At 39.8% G+C, this 27,324-nt stretch overlaps 1 protein-coding gene and 3 gene segments (V, D, J or C); 3 read left to right on the top strand and 1 right to left on the bottom strand.

The window, feature by feature from the left end:
- Positions 1-27,324, top strand: part of LOC134316959 (NACHT, LRR and PYD domains-containing protein 12-like) — a 512,992-nt gene that overhangs the window by 46,331 nt on the left and 439,337 nt on the right. The gene's annotated exons all lie outside the window — the stretch shown is intronic.
- The window catches only part of LOC134317536 (Ig kappa chain V region Mem5-like), a 126,091-nt gene continuing 98,808 nt past the window's right edge, over positions 42-27,324 (bottom strand). The window contains 3 exon segments of the V gene segment in view: positions 42-499; positions 639-652; positions 2,484-2,534. Coding sequence covers positions 197-499; positions 639-652; positions 2,484-2,534 — 368 coding nt within the window.
- Positions 20,423-21,029, top strand: LOC134317625 (immunoglobulin kappa variable 3-11-like). The segment is given in 2 exon segments: positions 20,423-20,567; positions 20,674-21,029. Coding segments are annotated over 2 exon segments (408 nt in total).
- Positions 22,522-27,324, top strand: part of LOC134317509 (Ig kappa chain V-III region MOPC 63-like) — a 98,163-nt gene continuing 93,360 nt past the window's right edge. Inside the window, 2 exon segments of the V gene segment in view lie at positions 22,522-22,570; positions 22,662-22,955. Of these exon segments, the coding sequence occupies positions 22,522-22,570; positions 22,662-22,955 (343 nt within the window).

Below are 27,324 nucleotides of genomic sequence, written 5' to 3'. Positions count from 1 at the left end.
ACTCATCATGATGATGAACTAGAAGAAAAGACCAGACAATGTCCAAAATCAAGCTTTATTTCAGCACAGCAAAACTACAGGAAGAGCAACAGGACACTGAACAGAGGAAAGACAGAAATGCAGCATTGTGTAGAACTGAAACTCCATTGTAGAAGCATGTGGAAGTGTCTCCATGTTCAGTTCTATCTGGGAGCTGCTAGCCTTCACACTGGTTCTTTCTGAATACGACGGGATGATCGACGCCACCGTGAGAGACCTTACAGCCAAACTCCTCCCCCTTTTCCCACTGTGCTTTGCTGAGGGTCAGGGTGCTGCCACGCCTCCAACTGCCCCCTTTCAGTTCTTCTGCTCCGGTCACCACCCCGTCCTTCAGCACTGTGCCGTCCACCGTCCAGCTCACCAGCGCCCCCTGTGGAGAGTAATCAGACAGCAGGCAGAGCAGCGAGGCCGATCCCTCAGACAGCTGCAGAGAGGAGGGAGGGAGCAGAGACACGGACGGCTTCACCGTGGGACCGGCTGTACAGGAGAAACAGAACAAAAAGTCCCATTTAGAAACGTTTCCACATCATTTCCTCCTTACTGCTTATTAAGCATCCAGACTGGAAACCTTCATCTGTGTTCAATCATCAATGCAGTGCTGCTGCACACTGTTCTCACATCACTGCAGTTCAGTAGAAACATCTGCAAGCTTCTGTTAGCACATATTCAATATCAACTCTTATTACTTTAGCATTCAATACCAGATGTACAGTCATGTGAAAAAGTTAGGACACCCCATGAGAACTTTTGTCTTTTTGAATATATTTAAACAAATGAACATTTGAGCTTCATTTGAACAGTACTGAGAGATGGAGATTATATCATTAAACAAATAAAACTGAAAAAAAAAATACTTTTAAACACAAGCTGTAAAAATGTAATGAACAAAAATGAAATTTATTGTGAGGAAAAAGTTAGGACACCCCCACATTTATTACTACTTAAAATGTCTAAAATTAAAATCAGGTCACCACATCAGCTGTAATGATTAGACCATTGTTAGAGAACACTGGAGTTTTATTTAAAGCTCAGACATTAGTTTGGTTTGCTCTTGATTGTTGAAGTGAGTGTTAACAACATGGTGAGAAATAAAGAGCTCTCTGAGATCTTGAAGGGATTTAAAAAGATCTCAAAGCAATTAGAAAATAATTACAAGTAGTGAACCTTTAAAACAACCGCCAACATGGCAAGGTCAGTCCATCCTAGCTAATCTAGCTCAAGAGCAGACCGCAAGATGTGTCAAGAAGTCTCCAATAATCCTACAATGTTGTCACAGGACCTACAGGTAGCTCCTGCCACAGCTGATGTCAAGGTTCATGCACCTACCATCAGAAAGAGACACACACTTTGATTTTTATGGGAGGTGAGCAAGAAGGAAACCCTTGCTGTCAAAAAAAAAACATCAGGGCAACTAAAGTTTAACAGAGAAACACCGAGTCAAAGACCAGGACTTCTGGAATAATGTGCTTTGGACAGATGAATCCAAAGTTAAATTATTTGGGCACAGTAACAGAAGATATGTTGTGTTGAAATACTGTGTTTGGTTTGTGCCAAAGAACCTCATATCAACTGTGGAGCATGGAGGTGGGAATGTCATGGTTTGGGGCTGCTTTGCAGCAGCAGGGCCTGGCAAGCTCTCCATTATATAAACCACGATGAATTATTTACTGTATCAGAGGGTGCTTGAGGAAAATGTAAGACCATCTGTCCAAAAACTAAAGCTTAAGTGGAGGTGGACCATGCAACATGACAACGACCCAAAACTTTCCAGTAAATCCACCAAGGAACGAATCAAAAGTAAGAAATGGAGAGTTCTGGAATGGCCAAGTTAAAGCCCAGATCTTAATCCTATTGAGATGCTGTCGGGCGATTTAAAACGGGCTGTGCATGCAAGAAACCCCTCAAACCTCACACAGCTGATGAAATTCTGCATGGAGAAGAGAGAAAATCTTTCTCCCAGTCGATGTCAGATGGTAGATGGTTATAGGAAACATCTAACTGAGATTATTTCAGCCAAAGGGGGAAATACCAGCTATTAAAACAGAGGGTGTCCTAACTTTTTACTCACAATCAATTTCCGTTTTTGTTCATTGCGTTTTACAGCTTGTGTTTAAAAGTAATTTTTAACATTTAATGAAGCTGAAATGTTCATTTTGTTTAAATATGTTCAAAAAGACAAAAGTTCTCATGAGGTGTCCTAACTTTTTCACATGACTGTAGCTGATTACAGAAATATTCATTGTCACTCGTACCAGTTTACACCAAACTTCATCAACCAGAGACCAGTTTTATATTTACCATCAAAAACACCTGCACATTTATTCAGTCTTTAATATTCAGCCATCAATAGACGTACACAATTACTAAATATTACAGTTAATGTATATTTATTGTTATTAGTAATTTAAAAATGTTTTTAGTTTAGAAGAAATAAAACTACTTACTTTTTACACTGAGTTTGGTTCCTCCACCAAAAGTGTAGCACAGTGATACATTCCAATAAAGCCGTCGTACAAAAACCTCTGTTCCACTCCAGTGATTCCACACACACACACACACACACACACACACACACACACACACACACACACACACACACTATAAGAGCTGTAGTTCTGATCAGACTGGGTTCAGGACTTTCAGACTCACTGAGACGCAGCACAATGATGAAGGTTCTGATTTTACTGCTGAATACACTCGGCCTCCTCACTCAACGTGAGATTCACTGTTTATTTACTATCTTCATATCAGTCCTCCAACATCAGCGCTCACCATCACCATCTCTTTATCACCTTCAACTTTTCTCTCTTCTTCTCTTTAGAGTCGTTTGGAGAAATCATCATGACTCAGACTCCAGGATCTCACTCGGTTTCTCCAGGACAAACTGTTACCATCAACTGCAGAGCCAGTCAGGGCATTAGCAACAACCTCCACTGGTACCAGCAGAAACCTGGAGAAGCTCCTAAACTCCTGATCTATTACGCAACTAATCGTCAGTCTGGGATTCCTGAACGTTTTAGTGGAAGTTACTCTGGTACAGAATTTACTCTAAAAATCACTGGAGTTCAGGCTGAAGATGCAGGAGATTATTACTGTCAGCAGTATAACAGCCTTCCCTTCACACAGTGTTATTTACTGGTACAAAAACCTCCCTCAGCTGTAGAGGAAGTTCTCTGAAACACACACTGATCTGAGAACATCTGCAGAGCTGCTAAAGCTGCACTCCACTGAACATCATCATCTACAAAGCACTACAGTACTGAGCATGTTCCTCTCTTTGTGGTGTTCTCCTCACTGTGGAACAGGACACCTGACCATGTTCTTTTTCAAAATCCCAGTCCAAATACATGTTCATTAGTACAAAGGTGCCAAAACCTAAATCTAAAAATGTCAAAATATAAGAATATAAACTACACCTTTAGATTTTGTTCTTATAGACTGCATGTGTGCAATAGTGCGCTGTACAAATAAAACAGTACCATGTGTAAATTTGCACATCAAATAGCACCATTTGAGGATTGATTGTTTCATGGGTACTATGAGCTCTCTGTCCTCTTCTTGCACCAGTGAGAGTAATTATAGATTAAAATAGCAGTGGGCAGAAATGACCTCCTGTATCTCTCTTTATTACAGTGGAGTTGGTTGAGTCTCTCACTGAAAGTATTTTGCTGTTTAATCAGCAGGTCGTGTATTGGGTGTGAGGTGTTGTCCATTTTACTGATCAGCTTGTGCAAGATACTTAGCTCAACAACTAGCTCTAGAGTCTCCAGAGCAAATCCCAGAACAGAGCCAGCTTTCCTTATAAGCTTGTTCAGCTTCTCTGAGTCGTTGGCTCTGATGCTGTTTAGAAAATTGCACTTTCTTAAACAGACTGATGAAACATTTTGTTGCAGACAGTGAAAGACCTGAGTTTCCATAGAAAATAAAGTCTGCTCTGGCTCTTTCTGTAGACAGCCTCTGTGTTACACTTCTAGTTCAGTCTGTCGTCAAGATGAACACCCAGATATCTGTAGCCCTCCACTACCTCTACCTCTTCCTTTAGGATAAAGAGAGTTTTCAAACCATCTCCTTCATCTTGGCCACATTTAAGAGAAGGTGGTTTTTCCTAGACTATGAGACAAAGTGGTCAACCAGATCCCTGTACTCATTCACATCTTCACTACTGATACACCACACCACTGCTGAGTCATCTGACAACGTTTGTAGATGACAGAACTCAGACCTGTACTTGAAATTATACAGCGTTATACAGCATAAAGAGGAAAGGTGAGAGTACAGTCCATGTCTGCCTGCAGTCCTGACCTGTCCCCAATAGAGAATATGTGGAGAATTTTGAAATAAAAAATGCCACAATGACGACCCTGTACTGTTGCACATAATAAGACGTGTTTGCAGGAAGAAAGAGACAAAATAAAAGCTGAAACACTAAATCACTTGGTCTCCTCTGTGCCAAAACATGTTGTAAGTTTGGTGAAAAGGAATGACAACATTACAAAGTGGTAAATGCTTTACTGTCCCAACTTTTTTTGGAATGTGTTGCAGGTCTGAAATGCAGGAATGTATGTTTATTAATAAATGAAATAAAGTTGCCCAGACAAAACATGAAATATCTCAGGTTCATCCTGTCTGCAATCAAACAAAAGTCAAAGTAAATTTAAGAAAATCTGTTTTTTTTATTATTTGCATTTTCCATACTGTCCCAACTTTTTTCTGATTTGGGGTTGTAGAAGAAATAGATAAATCAGCAGATTTACTGTTCCTACAATTTAGGAAGTACAGAAGTTCCTTGTAAAAAGCATGGACATTTAAGACCATATGCCAATCAAAAACAAATTGCGTATGAGATGTAAGAGGAACAGCAGGATCCCGTGCAGGGCTTCCTTCAGGTCCTGAATTAGCATTATAATGTTGTGAACGTGGTCCACTAAGAACTTGCTCCAATCTTCTAATAATGTTTTGCCCATTCGTGGGTGTACCATGTGTAGAAGAAGCAACAGAATGAGAAGGCACAGAAGTGTTAACAGAATAATGATATGGAAGATCGTAATCACGAGGTCAAGTGGGAATTTCCAGCACAAGGTCAGTTTCAGTGATGGAATTATTAAAACAATTTAAAAGAATGGTTCTGTAATCAGCACCTGTCAAATTAAAATGTAAAGTTAAAGTTCTCAAACTATCCCGAAAAGCCATAGATGTCTTAGGTGAGGGCAAGAAGTCCAAAATATTTTTCAAATCTGACTCTGAAATTGAATTACTAACCTGGACCGAATTGCCCGCATTCTCCACCATTTGTTAGAACATTAAGTTTAAAAAAAAAAAATAAAAAAATAAAACCTGCTGCTCAGATCTTCTACTCCCGTGTCATTTGTTGAATATGAGAGAAACTGTCCCTGACAAGTGTGCACACTGAAAGAAACTCATCACACATAGTTAGAGTAAAACTTCTAGTTAATTATATGAAAAGAATGAGCTTATATAGTTGGTGTCTAAGTGAGAATGTGAGCCAGTGTCCAGGCAAATTGAATTTTAATTGTAGGGCACAAAGAGAATTATTTAGAAACATAACCTAGAGCAAAGTTAATGGTTATGGTGCTGGGGTTGTTAGGATTGAAGGGGACATGAAACTTGTTTAAACAGGTACTGTGGTTAAGTATTGCTAAAATAAGGACCTCTGTTGCAACACTGAAATAAGAGAAAAAGGACAGGTGATCAAAAGTTTATGGATAAGTTGGTATTTCACCTAATACTCATTATCCACCTTATCACAAATAATCATTTAGCTGTGGGGGCATGAATAAAAGTCTATTTATCGAAGATCAGCATTTTCAGTTTGGTCTAAAGTCTCAAGAAAATGCAGCAGTTGAAGGTGCAGCATTAAATTTTAAGAGTGTAACCAGACCCCCAACAAACACCCAAAATCAGCTAATTATAATGAGTAGAAACTAAAGTGAGAGAACATGGGGGGTGAAAGTGAGATTTGCATGAAGACGGCTGAGTGATCTGCTTTCTCCCAGAATAGAGCAGCACTTTCACCAGATGTTCAAACTCACTAAAGCACAAATAAAACACTGAATCTCCAGCTAAAGATCTTCTCTCCTAACACTCATCATGATGATGAACTAGAAGAAAAGACCAGACAATGTCCAAAATTAAGCTTTATTTCAGCACAGCAAAACTACTGGAAGAGCAACAGGACACTGAACAGAGGAAAGACAGAAATGCAGCATTGTGTAGAACTGAAACTCCATTGTAGAAGCATGTGGAAGTGTCTCCATGTTCAGTTCTATCTGGGAGCTGCTAGCCTTCACACTGGTTCTTTCTGAATACGACGGGATGATCAACGCCACTGTGAGAGACCTTACAGCCAAACTCCTCCCCCTTTTCCCACTGTGCTTTGCTGAGGGTCAGGGTGCTGCCATGCCTCCAACTGCCCTCTTTCAGTTCTTCTGCGCCGGTCACCACCCCATCCTCCAGCACTGTGCCGTCCACTGTCCAGCTCACCAGCGCCCCCTGTGGAGAGTAACCAGACAGCAGGCAGAGCAGCGAGGCCGATCCCTCAGACAGCTGCAGAGAGGAGGGAGGGAGCAGAGACACGGACGGCTTCACCGTGGGACCGGCTGTACAGGAGAAACAGAACAAAAAGTCCCATTTAGAAACGTTTCCACATCATTTCCTCCTTACTGCTTATTAAGCATCCAGACTGGAAACCTTCATCTGTGTTCAATCATCAATGCAGTGCTGCTGCACACTGTTCTCACATCACTGCAGTTCAGTAGAAACATCTGCAAGCTTCTGTTAGCACAGATTCAATATCAACTCTTATTACTTTAGCATTCAACACAACTGACTGCAGCACATCCAGATGTACAGTCATGTGAAAAAGTTAGGACACCCCATGAGAACTTTTGTCTTTTTGAACATATTTACACAAATGGACATTTGAGCTTCATTTGAACAGTACTGAGAGATGGAGATTATATCATTAAACAAATAAAACTGAAAAAATACCTTTAAACACGAGCTGTAAAATATAATGAACAAAAATGAATATTATTGTAATTCAGACATTTATTGTAAAATGTCTAAAATTAGAATCAGGTCACCACATCAGCTGTAATGATTAGACCATCGTTAGAGAACACTGGAGTTTCATTTAAAGCTCAGACATTAGTTTGGTTTGCTCTTGATTGTTGAACTGAATGTTATCACCATGGTGAGATCTAAGGCAAGGCAAGTTTATTTGTATAGCACCTTTCATACACAGTGGCAATTCAAAGTGCTTTACATAAGGAAAAATTAAAAGCATTAAAACATTCCTGAGATCTAGACCCTTAGAAAGACTTCTTGCAAACATTTAGTTACAATTAAGAACATGAGATTAAAACAAGAGAGATAAAAATTAAGAACATGAAAATTAAAAGAAAATATTGTAAAATATACCCTACAATTTAGGGAATGTGAAATTAAAACAAGAGAGATAAGCAATTAAGAACATGAAAAACTAAAGGAAAATATAGTGAAATATACCCTACAGTTTAGAGAATATAAGATTAAAAGAAGCAACAAACACTCATACACTACCCTATAAAAAATTATTAAGAGCATGAAAAACTAAAATAAATATGCTAAAATATGCTAAAATGAGGGTTATAGCAAAAATTTCGAGCTCAATCATAGGCACAATAAAAAAGAAAAGTTTTTAACCTGGATTTAAACATTTCTACATTTGAGGAACATCTAATATCACCTGGCAGTCTGTTCCAGTTATATGCAGCCCAACAGCTAAATGCTGCTTCACCATGTTAAAGAGCTCTCTGAGGCCTTGAAGGGATTTAAAAAGATCTCAAAACAATTAGAAAATAATCACAAGTGGAGAACATTTAAAACAACCACCAACATGGCTAGGTCAGTCCATCCTAGCAAGTTCAGCCCAAGAGCAGACCACAAGATGCGTCAAAAAGCTCCAATAATCCTACAATGTCGTCACAGGACCTACAGGTCACTCTTGCCACAGTTAATGTCAAGGTACATACATTTACCATCAGAAAGAGACACACATTTGATTTTCATGGGAGGTGTGCAGGAAAGAAACCCTTGCTGTCAAAAAAACATCAGGGCAAGATTAAAGTTTACCAGAGAAACACAGAGACAAAGACCAGGACTTCTGGAACAATGTGCTTTGGACAAATGAATCCAAAGTTGAATTATTCGGGCACAGTAACAGAAGACATGTTGGGTGCAAACCAAACACATCATTTGAGCACACGAACCTCATACCAACTGTGAAGTATGGAGGTGGAAATGTCATGGTTTGGGGCTGCTTTGCAGCAGCAGCTGGGTCTGTTAAGCTCTCTATTATATAACCCACGATGAATTCTTCACTGTATCAGAGGGTGCTTGAGGAAAATGTAAGACCATCTGTACAAAAACTGAAGCTGAAGCGGAGGTGGACCATGCAACCTGACAACGACCCAAAACATTCCAGTAAATCCACCAAGGAATGAATCAAAATAAAGAAATGGAGAGTTCTGGAATGGCCAAGTTAAAGCCCAGATCTTAATCCTATTAAGATGCTGTGGGGTGATTTAAAACGGGCTGTACATGCAAGAAACCCCTCAAACCTCACACAGCTGAAGAAATTCTGCATGGAGGAGAGAGAAAAACTTTCTCCCAGTTGATGTCAGAGACTGTAGATGGTTATAGGAAACGTCTAATTGAGGATGTTTCAGCCAAAGGGGGAAATACCAGCTATTAGGACAGAGGGTGTCCTAACTTTTTACTCACAATCAATTTCTGTTTTTGTTCATTACATTTTACAGCTTGTGTTTAAAAGTAAATTTTAACATTTAATGAAGCTCAAATGTTAATTATGTTTAAATATGTTCAAAAGGACAAAGGTTCTCATGGGGTGTCCTAACTTTTTCACATGACTGTAGCTGATTACAGAAATATTCATTGTTTAGCACAAACACACAGCAGCATTCGTCTGGATTTTACATCAGCACCAGTCACTCGTACCAGTTTACACCAAACTTCATCAACCAGAGACCAGCTTTATATTTACCATCAAAAACACCTGCACATTTATTCAATCTTTAATATTAAGCCGTCAATAGACATAAACAATTACTAAATATTAGTTACTGTATATTTATTATTATTAATAATTTAAAAATATGTTTTACTTTAGAAGAAATAAAACTACTTACTTTTTACAATGAGTTTGGTTCCTCCACCAAAGCCGTCGTACAAAAACCTCTGTTCCACTCCAGTGATTCCACACACACACACACACACACACACACACACACACAAACACACACACACACACACACACACACACTATAAGAGCTGTAGTTCTGATCAGACTGGGTTCAGGACTTTCAGAGTCACTGAGACGCAGCACAATGATGAAGGTTCTGATTCTACTGCTGAATACACTCGGCCTCCTCACTCAACGTGAGATTCACTGTTTATTTACTATCTTCATATCAGTCCTCCAACATCAGCGCTCACCATCACCGTCTCTTTATCACCTTCAACTTTTCTCTCTTCTTCTCTTTAGAGTCGTTTGGAGAAATCATCATGACTCAGACTCCAGGATCTCACTCGGTTTCTCCAGGACAAACTGTTACCATCAACTGCAGAGTCAGTCAGAGCATTAGCAGCAGCTACCTCCACTGGTACCTGCAGAAACCTGGAGAAGCTCCTAAACTCCTGATCTATAGAGCATCTACTCTTCAGTCTGGAATTCCTGGACGTTTTAGTGGAAGTGGATCTGGTACAGAATATTCTCTAAAAATCACTGGAGTCCAGGCTGAAGATGCAGGAGAATATTACTGTCAGCAGGGTTACAGCGGGTACACACAGTGTTATTTACTGGTACAAAAACCTCCCTCAGCTGTAGAGGAAGTTCTCTGAAACACACACTGATCTGAGAACATCTGCAGAGCTGCTAAAGCTGCACTCCACTGAACATCATCATCTACAAAGCACTACAGTACTGAGCATGTTCCTCTCTTTGTGGTGTTCTCCTCACTGTGGAACAGGGATTCTCATCAGCACATGGAACATCTCACTAGTAGAATGAAGGTTTGAGATGAAGCAGCAGTGCTAGAAGAGATGATATGAATGAAACCATCATGACATGTTCTGTACATTCAGATAGATGTGATTAAAGTGAATGTAAAATACACTATAGGGCCTAAAGTATGTGGACAACTAACCATGTGCTTGTTGGAAATCCCAGTCTAAATCCATGTTCCCAAAAAAAATCCTCCCCCTACTTTCCACAAGACGTCAGGTTCTGATTCTGGACATGAAAACCTGCCTCACAATTGATGTTTCAATTCAGTCCAATTGTGTTCAATATGGTTTAGATCAGGACACTAGAGTTCCTTGTCATATCACGTCCTTATGGATCTTGCTTTGTGCACAGGGACATAGTCATGCTCAAACAGGAAGAGGCCTTCCCTAAACTGTTGCCACAAAGCTATAAGAATATAATTTATATAACTGGTTTTATACACCAGTTTTCAATGAGTGTGGCTGAAACACATGAACCTAATAATTAGGAGGGTTGTCCACATACTTTTGGTCATATAGTGTATGGTCTGATCAATTCAAGTATCAGTTCTTACAAACAATAAAATGTGCTGAGAACGATTCATCACTTAGATCAAATCTCCTGATTGGTCGTTTCATGATTGAATCGATTCCTTTCTACCCCATAAATCACTGAACACGTAACACTGTGCAGAATTACAGATGAGCTACAGTCAGTAACAGTATACCTACAATGTGAACATATGGTAGATTCACCAAATAGTGGATATGAGGAGGAGGAGGAGGATCTTCATCTACACTCTCTGTACTCTGAAAATAAAAGCTGATCATCATTTGATGTGGTTTTAAACATAACCAGTTCTCACCAATATAAAATGAGAGCTGATGATCAGATGATCATGAGGATTCTACAGAATATTTAAGATGAAATACTGACTGGTTCCAGTTTCTGCTGTTGATGGTTAAAATGGTCTGTTTGTTCCACAGACCAGCATCTCAGTTCCAGCTCAGTTCACCTAAACCTTGTAACTCTTTCTGATCATTTATTACAACTTTTATATAAAACTATCATCTGTCTTTATTTAGATAATATGGAGTATTTTAAATTATGTGGACACCCCTCCTAAATACTGAGTACATGAGTGCAGGCCACAATTACTATAGTAAATAAAGGGAGAATAAGAGACAGTACAGGAGATACTTCCATATGTACCAGCTGATTGTTCTTTCACCATAAGGTGGCAGTATTGCATCTCTGAGTGACACATTCACACTGTTCCACTCCAGTGATTACACATACACACACACACACACACACACACACACACACTACATGCTTCAGTGCTCTGTCAGTGTTTAAAGCTCTGTGAGTTTAACACTTCATGACTGAGAGCTGCTGACCAGCATCTTCACCCACATCAACCATGACCTTCATCTCCATCTTCATCTGCACACTGGCTCTCTGCACTCAAGGTAACATGATGCTTTATGTTCTACTGGTGAGGAGGCTCTGCCATGTGGAGAAGATCCACTAGATGAACTTCAAACTCCACATGGTTCTTCATGTAGTGAACGTCTTTATTCTTCTTCTTGTTTTCAGGATCCAGAGGTCAGGTGACTGTGAGTCAGAGTCCTGCAGTAAAACATGTTGATCCAGGAGCTTCAGTCACCATCAATTGTAAAACCAGTTCTAATGTCTACAATAATGACTTTTTAGCCTGGTATCAGCAGAAACCTGGAGAAGCTCCTAAACTCTTGATTTATGGTGCTAGCAGCAGAGCATCAGGTATTCCAGATCGTTTCAGTGGCAGTGGATCCAGATCTGACTTCACTCTGACCATCAGTAGAATTGAGACTGGAGATGCAGGAGATTATTACTGTCAGAGTTACCATAGTGCTGGTGATATCTTCACACAGTGTTATATGGTGGTACAAAAACCTGGGTGAGTGGAAGTGTACAGTAACTGCACTGCTGCAGCTGGGACCGACTGCAGGTGCTGAGAGGGAGGATGTGATACAGTACAATCATTCACTCTGTACAGGAAACACCTCACTCACTCACTACTTCTCCTAAATACAAGCTTCATTATTATTAAAATAATAACAACCACTTCATCCTGATCAGGGTCACAGTGAGTCCAGAGCTTACCCAGAAACACAGAATGTCGACAGCATTTTGCATGTTTGCAGACAATGGGAGAAAATCTCATTACCCATGAAGAGAACATGCCAAAGTGTTTAAAGTACAAGCACCAAAAGTTAAAAATTGAACTCTGGACTTAATAATAGCAGCTGCACCACCACCTTTCATAAGAATTTTCTGTTAAACCACTTCAGTTTTGGTTGATAAACATGTGATGTGTTTAAATTTAGACCTTCAACAGATAAAAAAGAAATGGTAAAAGGTTTTAGTTTATGTTTTATGTGGTTTTGATGAAGCTTTACCTCTAATATAAACCTCATTTTTAATATGTGGTTGTGTCCTGCCCAACATCACCAATAATGATCAGTGGAATAAGTTCTCATTAATCATGCATTATATCAACTTGATGGGTGAGGTGTCAAGGAAAAGAAAATCTTTAGTGATTAGATATCTGGGCTGAATCCCAAACCCTCATTGATGCCTCCTTTTATTCTTGCCTTCTACGTCCTTCAGCCTAAGACACGCCTCTGATTAAGAATAAAAACTGAACCACTTTACTAAACGAGATGACACAGTAAAAAATGTAGTAATTGAGGACCTCAGTTCTTGTTCTAGAAGGAAGGAATTCAGTAATTAAGTAGATGACATTTAAGAAACATAATGCACCTCTGACACACCACGAATCACAAATCATTGTCGTCTCCTGATTGTAAAACCATCCATGCTGCAAATGATGAAAATGCTTTTAGATTTGAAGCAGAACTGTAACTGCTGTGTGACTGATCACCCAAATCAGCTATAGTAGAAGTGTACGTTCTCTTCTACTGTTACTATTACTGTACTATTAGTGCCTGAATGCCAGTAGGGAGATTCACTTTTTTAAATCTTTTCCAAAATGTTCACATATGTAGGTGACAGAATTGACAAATGTGAATGTTTTTAATTAATCATATTTTTAACAACTTAATTACCATGACCTTTTACCCTTCACTCTTGACGGGAACCCCTGGAGCCCTGCATGTACATGTAGTGTATATCTCTCTCAAACGTGTGTTATTACATTACTCCAACTTCTGCATGAATCCTTACATCCTCAGCGTATCCTTCATTAGTGTTCTGCCCAAAACCAGGAGAAACACAACAAATCAAAATCATCAATAACAACACAAGAAAAAGAATCACACAGGTTTGCACTATTTTCTTATCAGTTCTCCTCTTGCTTCACCACTTCCTCACTGTCCTGGTAGTCAGTGGTTGGTGTTGCACTACAGGTTTATACTGGGGGATGAGATGTATGAGTTTGTGATCAGATCTCTCTAGAGGAGTAAGCGTCGTCAAGCTGTATACCTCTTCAACATTAGCATACAGAAGGTTCAGTGTTCTGTTCTCTCCTGTTTTGCACTTTACAAACTGACTGAACTTTGGTAGATGTGAGGAAAGACAAGTATGACTGAAATCACCAGACACGGCAATAAATGCACTGGGGCTCTGATTCTACACTCTGGCAATAGATGCACGTATGATGTCACATGTTGAGTCAGAACAGTTCAATGTCTAGTTTGCACAATACATCTTTAACAGTAATGTGATCAGGATTACAAGACCTGTTATTCACACCACATCAAGCACTCTACCTTTCCTCTTACCTGACTGTTAATAAACTCTGTCCACTCTCAGTCATCTTAAAACACAGTGTACTTCAATCCTGCAAATCCTGCTGTATCTGTGTTATAGCAGACAGTTCATCCATTTTATTTGCCAGTGAGCATACATTCCCCATTATGATGGAAATGAGAGACGGTTTATATCTCCGTTTCTTTACCTTCAATTTTGCTCCTGCTTTGGAGGCCTAAAACATGTCTCAGCTCTGCTAAATTTTCCAGGCACTGTGTTGCAACAACGATAAGCTCTTTAATAATAAAGCTGATCTCTGGTGTAAACGATGCAAAGACATGCATCACACATAGCTCAAAAACCCCAACAAATGAAGCATTTTATAGTCAATACAGCTGTAAGGGTAGTAAAAAAAAGAAAGGAGTTGCCTGGTAAAACACAATAACAAATAATAAAAGAGACACTGAGTACTGTAACAGGCAGCCACTCTCAAATAGAGTTTAAGGGAATGTCGCAGTTCTAGTTGACTGGAACGTTGGAAAACTTGCCTGGATGAGAACCTGTATAGGAATATGACTGTAGTGACTCTCACCCCATCCTCCAACCAGCTTGGAAAACATATTTTTCTGCTTACTTGAGAGTTAAGGATCATTCTGACCTACTTAAGAAACTTGTTTTTCACATATTGACACAGATGTTACTTTCACATATTTTAATGGTCAAGTCTGGTCTGGGAAGGCCACCATTTAAACTGAATAATTTGGGAAAGTAGCCATGGTTTCCATTACAGAAGCAGATTTTGTGACTGGCCACCTCCTTAACTTCCTTTCACATGTAAAAGGCAGACTAGAGCAAACACATAACTTTTGTTATTATTAATAGGATCATCCCTCGACTTGGCAGAATCTGTGAACTTATCGTAATTAACATGTCAATTTCTGTTTAATTTCCTTTTATTTTCATTTTGCCACACGCTACATGGCCTCATTTTTTTATTCCTTGTTTTTAGATTTTTTAGTTAATATTAGATTTTACATTTTCAGCATTTAGCAGACGCTTTTATCGAAAGTGACTTACACAATGAGCAGAACACGATGAGTAATTGAGGGTTAAGGGCCTTGCTCAGGGACCCAACAGTGGCAACTTGGTGGTGGCGGGGCTTGAACCAGCAATCTTCTGTTTACTAGTCCAGTATCTTAAGCACTGAGCTATCACAACTTCACTTGATACTCATTCTAAAAATATGTTCAAAACCTGAAGTAGGTATTTCTGATGACGTGAATAACCTCCAAATGCATGGGGCCCTTATGCTGTACGTGCAAAGAACGCAATCTTATCAAGAGCTGGAATCGATCAACTTTGGTATGGTCTAGTAATGAGTTTTCACTTGCAGAAGCATTCCTTTTACGAGAAAAAAGGAACATTTATATGTGCTTGTTTTCAAAACTGGGAAGCTGAAATGCATAAACTCTTGCTTCACCCAACCTTGAGACATTGTTATGAACTTGGTGCAATGCCCAGAAAGGGGGAAAGTCTGGCCAACTCACTCCTGTTCTCACGCAAAGGTCTTAGTTAACTGCGCCTGAATCACTACTTTATATGAAGGGGAACAGTTGCTGGTACTGATGGGCTCAGCAGTGGGACAGTGCGCATTGCCCGGCATTTCTGGGTTAAGTTGATCTCCTGCCAGAGCTGAAGTTGCTCCCCAGCTGATGAGAGGTGGGTGATGATAGCTTAATTCAGGGTGTATATGCGCTTTGCAAGTAGTTTTAGGTTGGGAATTATTACTTATTATATGTGTAACTATTGTGCATTATAATAAAGCTATTATAATCACAAACCAAGCGTGCCTGCTGTCTGACTCCTGACAGTGAAAGTGTGAATCATCTATACTAAAACATTGGTAGAACACAATTCTTAACAAAGTATTGATTTAAAAACAATATCAAAAACAGTAACGATACATAAATGGTATAATTATAGTTCAGGACAGTATGTCTATATTCTGATACTATATATATACATTACAACAATTGTGTGTGTGTGTTTGGTATAAGGGGAATAAATGGTCTGAGGCCTCCGTTGTTTGAGTCCAGATTTGAAATTCTGTAGTGAAGTATGACAGGTGTCCTCGTCCAACACATTTTATTTTATTTATTTTTTGACTCAAATTCATACACACACAATAGGAGGAAGTAGCTCCATGTTACTGCAGATGGCCCAAAGTATGTGGACACCTGACCATAAGCTTTCCATTCCAAAGCCATGTGGTGTAGCAGAGACATTAATATTTATGCAACCTTAAATAAATTCGGTCTGCACCGTATGTTTGTTATTTTTTTACTACTGTATATTTGCTTTATATATGTTAAATTGCTTTGTTAATTGTTCTAGCTTAAAGACTTATAGTTCTATGACCACAAGGTGACAGTATTACATCTATCAGTGACATTCAGAGATTTCATCATTTTAATTGAACCACTGAGAAAATTAATAAAGATGAAAAACGTTTAATGGCTGCAACAATCTGAAATAACTCTTTCACAAAACCTTCATATTACTGTTTGTGGAATGAGCTCTGAACTTTAACTTCTGGGTTGTAGAAACTAGCTAGTGTTGGTACTACTGATGTTCTCCTTATTCACATGTATTTACTCTGAGGTCTAATCTTTCCTCCCGAAGATGAATAACAGAACGTGTGTATGTGGAATTCAATGCTTCATTTCTTTTTCTTGAATTAAAAAGTTAAACAACCAACCAGAAGCAGCTAATTATAATGAGTAGAAGCTAAAGTGAGAGAACATGGGGGTGAAAGTGAGATTTGCATGAAGACGGCTGAGTGATCTGCTTTCTCCCAGAATAGAGCAGCACTTTCACCAGATGTTCATCCAAACTCACTGAAGCACAACACACAGCACTGAATCTCCAGCTAAAGATCTTCTCTCCTAACACTCATCATGATGATGAACTAGAAGAAAAGACCAGACAATGTCCAAAATCAAGCTTTATTTCAGCACAGCAAAACTACAGGAAGAGCAACAGGACACTGAACAGAGGAAAGACAGAAATGCAGCATTGTGTAGAACTGAAACTCCATTGTAGAAGCATGTGGAAGTGTCTCCATGTTCAGTTCTATCTGGGAGCTGCTAGTGTAACCCAGGTGGTAGGGGGGGGGGGGGAAACCTACTAGCCACCTTACAACAAGGGTATAGTTATACTTGGGGGTGCAGCAGAAATGGTCAGTGATGCACAGAGTCAGGAATTTACAAAGTTTACAATTTTTATTACCACAAAAATAAAAGACAATTAAAACATCAAGTTCATCACAATCCCTTGGGTCCCAGAACTGCCAGTGGAAGGAGTAGAACAAAGTGGGCTTGTCCAAAAGTCCTATTGCACGACGACAACAGACTCAGTCCAGCTTACTCAATAAAAACCGCCACTACAAAGAACAGAGAAAGAAGGGTATACATTTACCTTCCTAAAGGCGACACTTTCTACCATCACAGAGAGGAAACTACCACCTTACACTACGACTTAGGTCAGGAACTAACATACACCCATAGGAGCCTGAGTCTACATAAAAACCTATACAGATGGGATCAGTTTTATAACACACAAAAATATACTCAATCATATGCAAAAGAAGTAATTAATAATACACTCTTCAACCTATCAAATGAACAAATAATAAATCACACTACCACAAAACGATGTAAAAGAAAACCTATCCACTGGTACAAGCTTCATTAGACATAAGCTACTATGGCTAAAAGTTCATTTAAAACCTCTAGTCTCACAAATAAGGCGGCTTAACGTTAACTTTAAAATACGGGAACGGAGGCACACTGCACAAACACAGCGCTTATTTCTTTTCACATATAAGAGAGCAAGCACTTAACTTTGGGAAGGGTGAGCGTTCTCACCCTTCCTTATCCCAAACACGCGTCACAGTCTGCTGGCTCCAATCCTGTGCCACTCGAAGTCGGTGCACCTCGCCCTCGAACCAGCAATATGAACGACCAGTCGACACGTCTCTGATTCACCAAACAATTGGTTTCTCGTAGCTTCCCCCTTTCTCTGCGCTGTCCGTTTGTCGCTCTCCGCGTGCAGCTCCCGTCCCGGCTTCCTGTGTCCCGTCCTCTGTCTCCCGACTTATCCACTCGTCCTTTCTTTTATTCGTTCCGCCGCCCGCCCATTCCTATCATCTCTCCACAGTCAGGTCCTTCCCAGGTGTCACCAATTAACTCACTACCCCTCCAATTTAGTCACTCGTGACACCAGCCTTCACACTGGTTCTTTCTGAATACGACGGGATGATCGACGCCATCGTGAGAGACCTTACAGTCAAACTCCTCCCCCTTTTCCCACTGTGCTTTGCTGAGAGTCAGGGTGCTGCCACGCCTCCAACCATCCACCTTCTGTTCTTCTGCTCCGGTCACCACCCCGTCCTGCACCACTGTGCCGTCCACCGTCCAGCTCACCAGCGCCCCCTGTGGAGAGTAACCAGACAGCAGGCAGAGCAGCGAGGCCGATCCCTCAGACAGCTGCAGAGAGGAGGGAGGGAGCAGAGACACGGACGGCTTCACCGTGGGACCGGCTGTACAGGAGAAACAGAACAAAAAGTCCCATTTAGAAACGTTTCCACATCATTTCCTCCTTACTGCTTATTAAGCATCCAGACTGGAAATCTTCATCTGTGTTCAATCATCAATGCAGTGCTGCTGCACACTGTTCTCACATCACTGCAGTTCAGTAGAAACATCTGCAAGCTTCTGTTAGCACATATTCAATTTCAACTCTTATTACTTTAGCAGTCAACACCAGATGTACAGTCATGTGAAAAAGTTAGAACACCCCATGAGAACTTTTGTCTTTTTGAACATATTTAAACATATAGACATTTGAGCTTCATTTGAACAGTACTGAGAGATGGAGATTATATCATTAAACAAATAAAACTGAAAAAAAAAATACTTTTAAACACAAGCTGTAAAAATGTAATGAACAAAAATGAAATTTATTGTGAGGAAAAAGTTAGGACACCCCCACGATTACTACTTAAAATGTCTAAAATTAGAATCAGGTCACCACATCAGCTGTAATGATTAGACCATCGTAAGAGAACACTGGAGTTTTATTTAAAGCTCAGACATTAGTTTGGTTTGCTCTTGATTGTTGAAGTGAGTGTTATCACTATGGTGAGATCTAAAGAGCTCACTGAGGCCTTCAGAAAGAAGATTGTAGATGCATATGAGTCTGGGAAGGGGGTTAAAAACATCTCAAAACAATTAGAAAATAGTTACAAGTGATGAACTTTTAAAACAACCATCAACAGGGCTAGGTCAGTCCATCCTAGCAAGTTCAGCCCAAAAGCAGACTGCAAGATATGTAAAGAAGTCTCCAATAATCCTACAATGTCACGGGACCTACAGGTCGCTCTTGCCACAGTTAATGTCAAGGTACATGCATCTACATCAGAAAGAGACACACATTTTAATTTTCATGGGAGGTGAGCAGGGAGGAAACCCTTGCTGTAAAAAAAAAAAAAAACATCAGGGCAGGACTAAAGTTTACCAGAGAAACACCAAGACAAAGACCAGGACTTTTGGAACAATGTGCATTAGACAGATGGATCCAAAGTTGAATTATTTAGGCACAGTAACAGAAGACATGTTGGGTGCAAACCAAACACAGCATTTGAGCACAAGAACCTCAAACCAACTGTGAAGTATGGAGGTGGAAATGTCATGGTTTGGGGCTGCTTTGCAGCAGCAGGGTCTGTTAAGCTCTCTATTATATAATCCACGATGAATTTTTCTCTGTATCAGAGGGTGCTTGAGGAAAATATAAGACCATCTGTCCAAAAACTGAAGCTGAAGCGGAGGTGGACCATGCAACATGACAACGACCCAAAACATTCCAGTAAATCCACCAAGGAATGAATCAAAATAAAGAAGTGGAGAGTTCTGGAATGATCAAGTTAAAGCCCAGATCTTAATCATATTGAGATGCTGTGGGGTGATTTTAAACAGGCTGTGCATGCAAGAAACCCCTCAAACCTCACACAGCTGAAGACATTCTGCATGGAGGAGAGAGAAAAACTTTCTCCCAGTCGATGTCAGAGACGGTAGATGGTTATAGGAAACGTCTAACTCAGGTTATTTCAGACAAAGGGAAAAATACCAGCTATTAGGGCATAGTGAGTCCTAACTTTTTCACATGACTGTAGCTGATTACAGAAATATTCATTGTTTAGCACAAACACACAGCAGCATTCGTCTGGATTTTACATCAGCACCAGTCACTCGTACCAGTTTACACCAAACTTCATCAACCAGAGACCAGCTTTATATTTACCATCAAAACACCTGCACATTTATTCAGTCTTTAATATTCAGCCGTCAATAGACACACAATCACTAAATATTACAGTTACTGTATAGTTATTGTTATTAATTACAAATATTTTAATGTAGAAGAAATAAAACTACTTACTTGATACATTCCAATGAAGCCGTCGTACTCCAGTGATTATACACACACACACACACACACACACACACACACACACACACACACACACACACTATAAGAGCTGTAGTTCTGATCAGACTGGGTTCAGGACTTTCAGAGTCACTGAGACGCAGCACAATGATGAAGGTTCTGATTCTACTGCTGAATACACTCGGCCTCCTCACTCAACGTGAGATTCACTGTTTATTTACTATCTTCATATCAGTCCTCCAACATCAGCGCTCACCATCACCGTCTCTTTATCACCTTCAACTTTTCTCTCTTCTTCTCTTTAGAGTCGTTTGGAGAAATCATCTTGACTCAGACTCCAGGATCTCACTCGGTTTCTCCAGGACAAACTGTTACCATCAACTGCAGAGCCAGTCAGGGCATTAGCAGCTACATCCACTGGTACCAGCTGAAACCTGGAGAAGCTCCTAAATTTCTGATCTATGATGCAACTGGTCGTCAGTCTGGGATTCCTGAACGTTTTAGTGGAAGTGGATCTGGTACAGAATTTACTCTAAAAATCACTGGAGTCCAGGCTGAAGATGCTGGAGATTATTACTGTCAGCAGGGTCAAAGCCTTCCATTCACACAGTGTTATTTACTGGTACAAAAACCTCCTTCAGCTGTAGAGGAAGTTCTCTGAAACACACTGATCTGAGAACATCTGCAGAGCTGCTAAAGCTGCACTCCACTGAACATCATCATCTACAAAGCACTACAGTACTGAGCATGTTCCTCTCTTTGTGGTGTTCTCCTCACTGTGGAACAGGGATTCTCATCAGCACATGGAACATCTCACTAGTAGAATGAAGGTTTGAGATGAAGCAGCAGTGCTAGAAGAGATGATATGAATGAAACCATCATGACATGTTATGTACATTCAGATAGATTTGATTAAAGTGAATGTAAAATATACTACAGGGCCAAAAGTATGTGGACACCTGACCATGTGCTTGTTGGAAATCCCAGTCTAAATCCATGTTCCAAAAAAACCCTCCCCCTACTTAACACAAGACGTCAGGTTCTGATGCTGGACATGAAAACCTGCCTCACAATTGATGTTTCAATTCAGTCCAAAGGTGTTCAATAGGATTTAGATCAGGACACTAGAGTTCCTCGTCATATCGCGTCTTTATGGACCTTGTTTTGTGCACAGGGACATAGTCATGCTCAACCAGGAAGGGGCCTTTCCTTAAACTGCTGCCACAAAGTAATTAGGAGGGGTGTCCACATACTTTTGGTCATATAGTGTTCGGTCTGATCAATTCAAGTATCAGTTCATACAAACAATAAAATGTGCTGAGAACGATTCATCACTTAGATCAAATCTCCTGATTGGTCGTTTCATGATTGAATCGATTCCTTTCTACCCCATAAATCACTGAACACGTAACACTGTGCAGAATTACAGATGAGCTACAGTCAGTAACAGTATACCTACAATGTAAACATATGGTAGATTCACCTAATAGTGGATATGAGGAGGAGGAGGAGGATCTTCATCTACACTCTCTGTACTCTGAAAATAAAACCTGATCATCATTTGATGTGGTTTTAAACATAACCAGTTCTCACCAATATAAAATGAGAGCTGATGATCAGATGATCATGAGGATTCTACAGAATATTTAAGATGAAATACTGACTGGTTCCAGTTTCTGCTGTTGATGGTTAAAATGGTCTGTTTGTTCCACAGACCAGCATCTCAGTTCCAGCTCAGTTCAGCTAAACCTTGTAACTCTTTCTGATCATTTATTACAACTTTTATATAAAACTATCATGTCTTTATTTAGATAATATGGAGTATTTTAAATTATGTGGACACCCCTCCTAAATACTGAGTACATGAGTGCAGGTCACAATTACTATAGTAAATAAAGGGAGAATAAGAGACAGTACAGGAGATACTTCCATATGTAGCAGCTGATTGTTCTTTCACCATAAGGTGGCAGTATTGCATCTCTGAGTGACACATTCACACTGTTCCACTACAGTGATTCCACACACACACACACACACACACACACACACACACACACACTACATGCTTCAGTGCTCTGTCAGTGTTTAAAGCTCTGTGAGTTTAACACTTCATGACTGAGAGCTGCTGACCAGCATCTTCACCCACATCAACCATGACCTTCATCTCCATCTTCATCTGCACACTGGCTCTCTGCACTCAAGGTAACACGATGCTTTATGTTCACTAGATGAACCTCAAACTCCACATGGTTCTTCATGTAGTGAACGTCTTTATTCTTCTTGTTGTTTTGAGGATCCAGAGGTCAGGTGACTGTGACTCAGAGTCCTGCAGTAAAACATGTTGATCCAGGTACTTCAGTCACCATCAACTGTAAAACCAGTCCTGCTGTTTACTCTGATAGCAACGGTCAGTATTTAAACTGGTATCAGCAGAAACCTGGAGAAGCTCCTAAACTCCTGATCTACTTGACTAACAGAAGAGAATCAGGTATTCCAGATCGTTTCAGTGGCAGTGGATCCAGATCTGACTTTAGTCTGACCATCAGTAGAATTGAGACTGGAGATGCAGGAGATTATTACTGCCTGAGTGAACATAAGATCAGTGGTAGCTGGATCTTCACACAGTGTTATATGGTGGTACAAAAACCTGGGTGAGTGGAAGTGTACAGTAACTGCACTGCTGCAGCTGGGACCGACTGCAGGTGCTGAGGGGGAGGATGTGATACAGTACAATCATTCACTCTGTACAGGAAACACCTCACTCACTCACTACTTCTCCTAAATACAAGCTTTATTATTATTAACATAATAACAAACACTTCATCCTGATCAGGGTTACAGTGGTGTAAAGCTGGTGTAGACTACAGACACATTTACTTGATCATTTAGTCCCTTATGATGTTAATAATCTATTGGTGGACAGATGGAGACACGTTGAGCTTCATTAGTTTATCTGAGAGTCGTTCAGGGATGATGGTGTAGAGAGCAAAGCTGAAGTCCACATACAGAATACAGGTGTACATGTGAGAGCTCCAGATGCTGTAGGATGTAGTTCAGGACCAAATTAATGGTACTCAATAATGGGTGGAGTGGGTCGTGCAGAGCATCAGTCATGGATTTCAGATCATCCAAGATCATGTTTTTAAATCACTTCATGATACTTCAGCTTTGTTGCTGCTTTTAACCAAAGTGTAGAAAATACAGAATATTCAGATCATATTAACAACAGAAGCTCTAAACCTGAGAGGACTTGAGTTTAGAAGAACTCTTAAAAGAGAATTGAACTGACAGCAAGTTCCAAGATGAAGCAGTAAACCAGAAGATGGTTCAGTTTAATCATACTGCATACTATAGTACACACTACACTGTAAAACCAAATAAGTTCAGAAAACTCAAAACTTTTGTTGTAACTGATTACCTAAGAAAATTTAAGTTTATGTAATATATTTTTTAAGTATACTGTACTTAACAATTATATTTTCAGTGAACTCTTTTTTAGTGTTCATTTTAAGTTTTCTGAACTTATATATAATATTTACAATTTACAATATTTTAAGTTCTACATACTACATTAGTGTTAGTAATATAATTTGATTAAGGTCCACCAACTTAACCATAACAAAATATATAGATAGTAGACAACTTATTGCTTTTAGGAAAAAAAGATAAAAGTGTGTCAAACTGCTAGTCAATCTTAGTCAAGATCATTTAAACCAATGAATTAAAAAATGAATGAATTAAAAATTTTAAGCATGTAATTCACAAAACATGAAATAACACCAATGTAAGAATAAGTTATTTATTAAAGTTATAAAACACTTTAAAAACAAACTGCCATTCCAAAGGCAATAACACAAAAAACAGGCTGCCATTCCAAGGCAATAACACAAAAAATAGGCTGCCATTCCAAGGCAATAACAACTGTTAGAGCTCGAAATATCTTCTATAATTAAATATTTCACAGTAAACACTCAACAGATAATGACACTGAAAATGTGAAAGACATTATCTTGAGGTAAACACAAAAGAGCACTTCTCCCCCCCTGAACATCATTTATACCTACACAGCTGTATTGAAAGCAATCAATATATAACCTTAACACCACCTCCTTATTTCTACACACATTCTCCATTCTATTAGCTCCACTTACCATATAGGAGCACTTTGTAGTTCTATAATTCCAGACAGTATCCATCTGTTTCTCTGCATACTTTGTTAGCTTCCTTTCATCCTGTTCTTCAATGGTCAGGACCGCACAGGACCACCGCATAGTAGGTATTATTTAGGTGCTGGATGATTCTCAGCACTGCAGTGACACTGACATGGTGGTGGTGTGTTAGTGTGTGTTGTGCTGGTATGAGTGGATCAGACACAGCAGTGCTACTGGAGTGAAACAGATGGAGAAACAGTCTGGAATTGTAGAACTACAATGTGCTTCTATATGGTCAGTAGAGCTGATAGAATGGACAGTGAGTGTAGAAACAAGGTCAATGTCATGGCGTGTATGTTATGTTTTAATGTATATACAGTATATACAGTGCCTTGCAAAAGTATTCAGCCCCCTTGAACTTTTCAACCTTTTGCCACATTTCAGGCTTTAAACATAAAGATATGAAATTGTAATTTTTTGTGAAGAATCAATAACAAGTGCGACACAATTGTGAAGTGGAACGAAATTTATTGGATATTTTAAACTTTTTTTAGAAATAAAAACCTGAAAAGTGGGGCGTGCAATATTATTCAGCCCCTTTACTTTCAGTGCAGCAAACTCACTCCAGAAGTTCAGTGAGGATCTCTGAATGATCCAATGTTGACCTAAATGACTGATGGTGATAAATAGAATCCACCTGTGTGTAATCAAGTCTCCGTATAAATGCACCTGCTCTGTGATAGTCTCAGAGTTCTGTTTAAAGCGCAGAGAGCATCATGAAGACCAAGGAACACACCAGGCAGGTCCGAGATACTGTTGTGGAGAAGTTTAAAGCCGGATTTGGATACAAAAAGATTTCCCAAGCTTTAAACATCTCAAGGAGCACTGTGCAAGCGATCATATTGAAATGAAGGGAGTATCAGACCACTGCAAATCTACCAAGACCCGGCCGTCCCTCTAAACTTTCAGCTCAAACAAGGAGAAGACTGATCAGAGATGCAGCCAAGAGGCCCATGATCACTCTGAATGAACTGCAGAGATCTACAGCTGAGGTGGGAGACTCTGTCCATAGGACAACAATCAGTCGTACACTGCACAAATCTGGCCTTTATGGAAGAGTGGCAAGAAGAAAGCCATTTCTCAAAGATATCCATAAAAAGTCACCTGGGAGACACACCAAGCATGTGGAAGAAGGTGCTCTGGTCAGATGAAACCAAAATCGAACTTTTTGGCCACAACGCAAAACGTTATGTTTGGCGTAAAAGCAACACAGCTCATCACCCTGAACACACCATCCCCACTGTCAAACATGGTGGTGGCAGCATCATGGTTTGGGCCTGCTTTTCTTCAGCAGGGACAGGGAAGATGGTTAAAATTGATGGGAAGATGGATGGAGCCAAATACAGGACCATTCTGGAAGAAAACCTGTTGCAGTCTGCAAAAGACCTGAGACTGGGACGGAGATTTATCTTCCAACAAGACAATGATCCAAAACATAAAGCAAAATCTACAATGGAATGGTTCACAAATAAACGTATCCAGGTGTTAGAATGGCCGTCAAAGTCCAGACCTGAATCCCATCGAGAATCTGTGGAAAGAGCTGAAAACTGCTGTTCACAAACGCTCTCCATCCAACCTCACTGAGCTCGAGCTGTTTTGCAAGGAAGAATGGGCAAAAATTTCTGTCTCTCGATGTGCAAAACTAATAGAGACATACCCCAAGCGACTTGCAGCTGTAATCGCAGCAAAAGGTGGCGCTACAAAGTATTAACGCAAGGGGGCTGAATAATATTGCACGCCCCACTTTTCAGTTTTTTATTTCTAAAAAAAGTTTAAAATATCCAATAAATTTCGTTCCACTTCACGATTGTGTCCCACTTGTTGTTGATTCTTCACAAAAAATTAAAATTTCATATCGTTATGTTTAAAGCCTGAAATGTGGCAAAAGGTTGAAAAGTTCAAGGGGGCTGAATACTTTTGCAAGGCACTGTATATATATATATACTGTATATACAGTATATATACAGTATATACACACACATATATACATATATACATATACTGTATATACAGTATATATATGCATTCAAGTGCCCTAATAATCATAATCAGATGTGAAAAGCAAACTGCATAAACAATTGAACATCACAGTAAACGGTCTTTCCAGCATTAACATGCTGGTTGGAAAAATATTAATCTGTAATAATTTTGACAGTTGAATAATTCAATCAAATGAGCAGTAATATTCTGACAGAACAGACCAAACAATCAAATAACGTTTGACTCAAAACAACAAAAAGTTAAATTTGTAACAGTTTACAATCAACTGCATTTTTAAATTACTTAGCCTGAAGCACACACGCTCACTGGCCACTCGATTATAGACACCTCCATGTATCTAATGTGTAATAGAATGAACAGTGAGTGAACATCTCTGCAGCACTGCTGTGTCTGATCCAATTGTACCAGCAGAACACACACTAACACACCACCACCATGTTAGGGTCACTTTGTGAACTGTGGTGGTGGTGTGTTGGCGTGTGTTCTCCTGGTACAATTGGATCAGCAGGACACCCCCTAACACTACCACCACAACAGAGTGACCCTAACATGGTGGTGGTGTGTTAGTGTGTGTTCTGTTGGTACAATTGGATCAGCAGGACACCCCCTAACACTACCACCACCACAGAGTGACCCTAACATGGTGGTGGTTTGTTAGTGTGTGTTCTGTTGGTACAATTGGATCAGCAGGACACCCCCTAACACTACCACCACCACAGAGTGACCCTAACATGGTGGTGGTGT

Source organism: Trichomycterus rosablanca, chromosome 1 (genome assembly GCF_030014385.1).
Source record: "Trichomycterus rosablanca isolate fTriRos1 chromosome 1, fTriRos1.hap1, whole genome shotgun sequence".
In the NCBI taxonomy this organism is placed as follows: Eukaryota; Metazoa; Chordata; class Actinopteri; order Siluriformes; family Trichomycteridae; genus Trichomycterus; species Trichomycterus rosablanca.
The sequence above is the reverse complement of the archived record's forward strand: the minus strand, read 5'-3'. Positions and strand labels throughout refer to the sequence as shown.